Source organism: Cydia splendana, chromosome Z, assembly GCF_910591565.1.
Source record: "Cydia splendana chromosome Z, ilCydSple1.2, whole genome shotgun sequence".
In the NCBI taxonomy this organism is placed as follows: Eukaryota; Metazoa; Arthropoda; class Insecta; order Lepidoptera; family Tortricidae; genus Cydia; species Cydia splendana.
In genome coordinates, this window is record NC_085987.1 from 6,207,130 (window position 1) to 6,210,751 (window position 3,622).

The following is a 3,622-nucleotide window of genomic DNA, read 5'->3' on the forward strand; positions in this document are numbered from 1 at the left end:
CGGTTTATGTTAATGCCAAATACATTCTCATTTCGTTGTTGAGGAATGAAATTAACCGGTTAAACTGAAAATATTGAAGCAAGATATAACGTGTAAGTATTGCTGTCTCTTTCACGGACGACACGGAGTTTGAGTCTCCGAGAGCGAGAGATAAGAGGAACCGGTATTTTATCGTTCCCTGCGAACTATAAAATTCCGTTCCCTATTTGTTTTTTTCAGTTTACATTCCATTAAGTATCCGGTTTTTAATGAACGAAATATAACGGATTAGGAACAATATTAACAGGTATTTCAATACCGGTTTCGAGCCCTGAAAGTCACTCAGCCTGTCTGTTTGTACCTCTTCACACTTGAACCGCTGAGCCAATTTACCTGGTATGGAGATAGTTTAAGACCCGGGGAAGGATATAATAGGATAGCTATTCAATCATCTTCATCATTCCTTTCTAACCCCTTTATTCATAAACGCGCTATAAACCTTTATTAGCTAATAATCGTTTGTCTTTATCTGTCATTTTGACTTATGTATTTGTAAGAAAGGGATAAAACATCATTTAACTAACTCAGGCCCATAAAGTTTTATGAATAAATGTGTGGCATATTGCTCAAAACATGATGAGATGCAAAGGAAGGTAAGATGAGGAATATTTAAACTTTTTAAATCATACTTTTTAAACATTTAATTTGCTTTTGCAACTAAATTTATACACACCTAGTTAAAAAGTAAAAATCACTTCTTTCTCTTCTTTTTAGTATTTGGGCCATCTTTTTTCTTCAAATCCTTTTTCTGAACCTGTAAGAATAAATTTAATTGTATCTAGACTGATAAATTTGACTAGATAACACATATTTGATTTACAGACAGATTTAGAATAATAATAATCATCAATATTTTAGATATTTTTTTAAATATCGGGCCTACACCCGAAGGGTAGAAAAGGGCTAAAGAGAGAGAGAGAGACATTTAATATTTCAACCCTACTTTTAGGTTCACAAGTTCAGAGTTCTGTCTGCAAAAATAGTAAACCTACCTTCCCATATGTATCTAACAAGTGCCCAACATCATTTCCAGTCTTTTTCTTCTTCTTTCCACCGGTCTGCAGCATGCTCTTTGATCTCATCATCTGCTTCTCTTCTTGTTCCTTCTGTTTCTCCTGTTTCCTCTTCTGCATTAGTTCCTTGTAGTTGAGATATTCCTTCTTAGGTGGTTTTGCTCCTATCAACATAAAACATAAACATGCTTATTACTAAGGGAATTGCAGAATAATGGAAGGATGAAAGTATCAAGGTAGGAGTAAGTATAAGCAGGGGTGCGAAACTCCTGACTTCGGCCAAACTCGGCTCCGCTCGGCTCAGCATTGCTCCGAGCAATTATTAGGGTTAGCACCACTTGACTTCCTTTTGCATGCACAACCACAGATAAGATAATCATTTGCATTGACAACCCTAAATAGCCGAAAGGGATAGTGTCATATATTAGAAAGGGATAGCATGATTCGACCCTGAACCGCTGTCAAACTTTGGTTTTGTAGGAAGTTTCCTTTCTGTACGAAAGTACTATTATTTATTCTGTGGTATAAGTAGGTCCCAGGTTCAAATATTTGTTCCTCAGTTATGGATGTTTTCTATGTTGTTAAGTATATATCTGTATATATATTGTTGTCTAGTACCCTTAACATAAGCCTTATTGCGCTTGCTTTAGGGCTTGGTCGATTTGTGTAAGAATGTCCCATAATAACTTATTGACGCAAAGCTTTTTAAATTGTTTATGTTGTTGATGGTAAAAAACTATTAGAAAGAATACTAAGAACATGGGCTTGAGTGTCCGGTTCGTTTTGGACCTATTGACTATATTCTTGTTATTATATTTCCTGCTTACCTAAACTAACTGCAAGTGCAATCCTGGCTTCTTCTTTCTTCGACGGGTCGAACCCTGACATACCAAATTTCACAACTTCATGCCTGATTTTCTTAAGATCTAAGTCTTTCTTTTGATCCAATTCCTTCTGACCAAGTTTCACCACATTGTCTGCTTCTGCTTGCTTCTTTTTTGGTTTATGCGCTTCAAACTTGACAAATTGAAAATTGTTCTCTGCATTTTTGAGGGCTAAAGCTGCTTTCGTAAGTACAAGGGACATGATTATAGAAGTTCTACGATATTTATAAAACTTAACCAAAACCGAACAACAACGTGACAAGGGTGGCAGTGACAGTGACAGTTGAACCAATCCATAGACAAAACGTGTTTTTATTTTTTGTTTTACTTGTAGGTTTTAACATTGTTGAAAAAAGGCTGAAGCGACAATAAATTGGTCCTAAATAGCTTATATTTTTTTTACTACTTAAGCCTAAGACCATATTTTCAGTATGCCACAAAAAATCGATTGAAATTTACTTACTTCTTCTTCTTAAATCTTATAAACAAAAGATTACCAAAATTAAACAAATGATTCTTTGGATTTGTGTATTAAAACCTAAATAAAACAAAAATAATAAGTTCACGGACCTAGAGAGTAAACCGGATAGTGTACATTAGCCAAAAAGTGTGTCCACATGAGAAGTCAAGGTGGGCCGTTGCATCTCTTTCTAATTAGGGTGACCATAAGTCATATGTATGTGGGATATTAGGATAACATTGAATATATAGTTTGGCCAGGATCTTTTCTTATTCGTGCATAGTTGGATGCTGTTAAGCAATAATGTGTCAACCCACATTAATTTTTCAATAAGATGTCAACTCAAAAAATTGACGCTTATAGTTGACATTTTATTGCAAAATGGATGTGGGATGACTCATTTTTGCTAAACACCATCCAGTTATATTAGTTGTAAAAAATCATACTGTCTTTTCGCTGTACTAGTATTATGGCCTAAAAAGGGATGGATACAGTTTTTTTTTCTCTTCTGTACAACGCTTCACACAACCTTAGGTACTTAATTTAGTTGTTCTAAAAACTGTTATTAATAGGCGTAGATGCTAGACCACGAACATGGTCGATCCTCAGGAAGGTGGTCCGCCGTAACGTCTGTCAAGAATACAGGTATGAGTGAGAGAGATAGAGAGACAGATATGCTGACAGAACCAGAGGGTCTACCGCAAACCGCGTTCGACGTGTCGCCCCTCGGTCACACTTACGTACGAAAGCGCTACAAAGAGGCAACACGTCGAAAGCGGCTCGGGGTAGGCTCTCAGGACACCCCCACTGTCCTGAGAGCTTTTTACAGTCTTTGCCGCGTTAGGTCCCAGGCCCTTCATAGCAAGCACTAGCCGCCCCTTTCTCAGCACCCATCATATAGACTGCCGCTTAAAATATCTGGCCACCCTAGGCCCGGGCCTACTCGGCCTTAGGGCAAATCCGCCACTGCCACAGGGTCGCGTGGGACCGCTACGCCCGTTTGCTATAGTTTTTATCTAGGACGACGCTTGTCACTGGAGCATAGACACCGAAGTTTGCATCGTTTGACGAGCATCTTTCTCTGTCTCTGTAATTACTCCTTTATAGGAGTAAAAGAGAAAGATGCCCGCAATTTGCGAACCTCGGTGTTCACGGTGGTAGGCCATCTGCGCGAAAAGAGAAGAGTCGTGAAATGTAAAGAAACTAGTGATGTGCCGTTCCCAGTA

General features: G+C 38.0%; 1 protein-coding gene across 1 annotated transcript; it reads right to left on the reverse strand.

Annotated features, from left to right (window-relative positions):
- Positions 1 to 699: 699 nt before the first annotated feature.
- LOC134805226 (uncharacterized protein C1orf131) lies at positions 700 to 2,212 on the reverse strand. Its single transcript, XM_063778534.1, has 3 exons — positions 1,880 to 2,212; positions 1,032 to 1,216; positions 700 to 793 (listed from the first exon to the last, which is right to left on the reverse strand). Exons 1-3 carry the CDS (start codon positions 2,136 to 2,138, stop codon positions 731 to 733), a joined length of 507 nt encoding a protein of 168 aa, XP_063634604.1. The 5' UTR covers positions 2,139 to 2,212; the 3' UTR covers positions 700 to 730.
- Between the last annotated feature and the right edge of the window lie 1,410 nt (positions 2,213 to 3,622).

Excerpts from the sequence above, each read along its gene's own strand:
- LOC134805226 (XM_063778534.1), bottom strand. The coding sequence starts at position 2,138 with ATGTCCCTTGTACTTACGAAAGCAGCTTTAGCCCTCAAAAATGCAGAG. Across the intron at positions 1,217-1,879 it reads TGCACTTGCAGTTAGTTTAG|GAGCAAAACCACCTAAGAAG; the intron begins GTAAGCAGGAAA and ends TTATGTTGATAG. Across the intron at positions 794-1,031 it reads TGTTAGATACATATGGGAAG|GTTCAGAAAAAGGATTTGAA; the intron begins GTAGGTTTACTA and ends TTATTCTTACAG.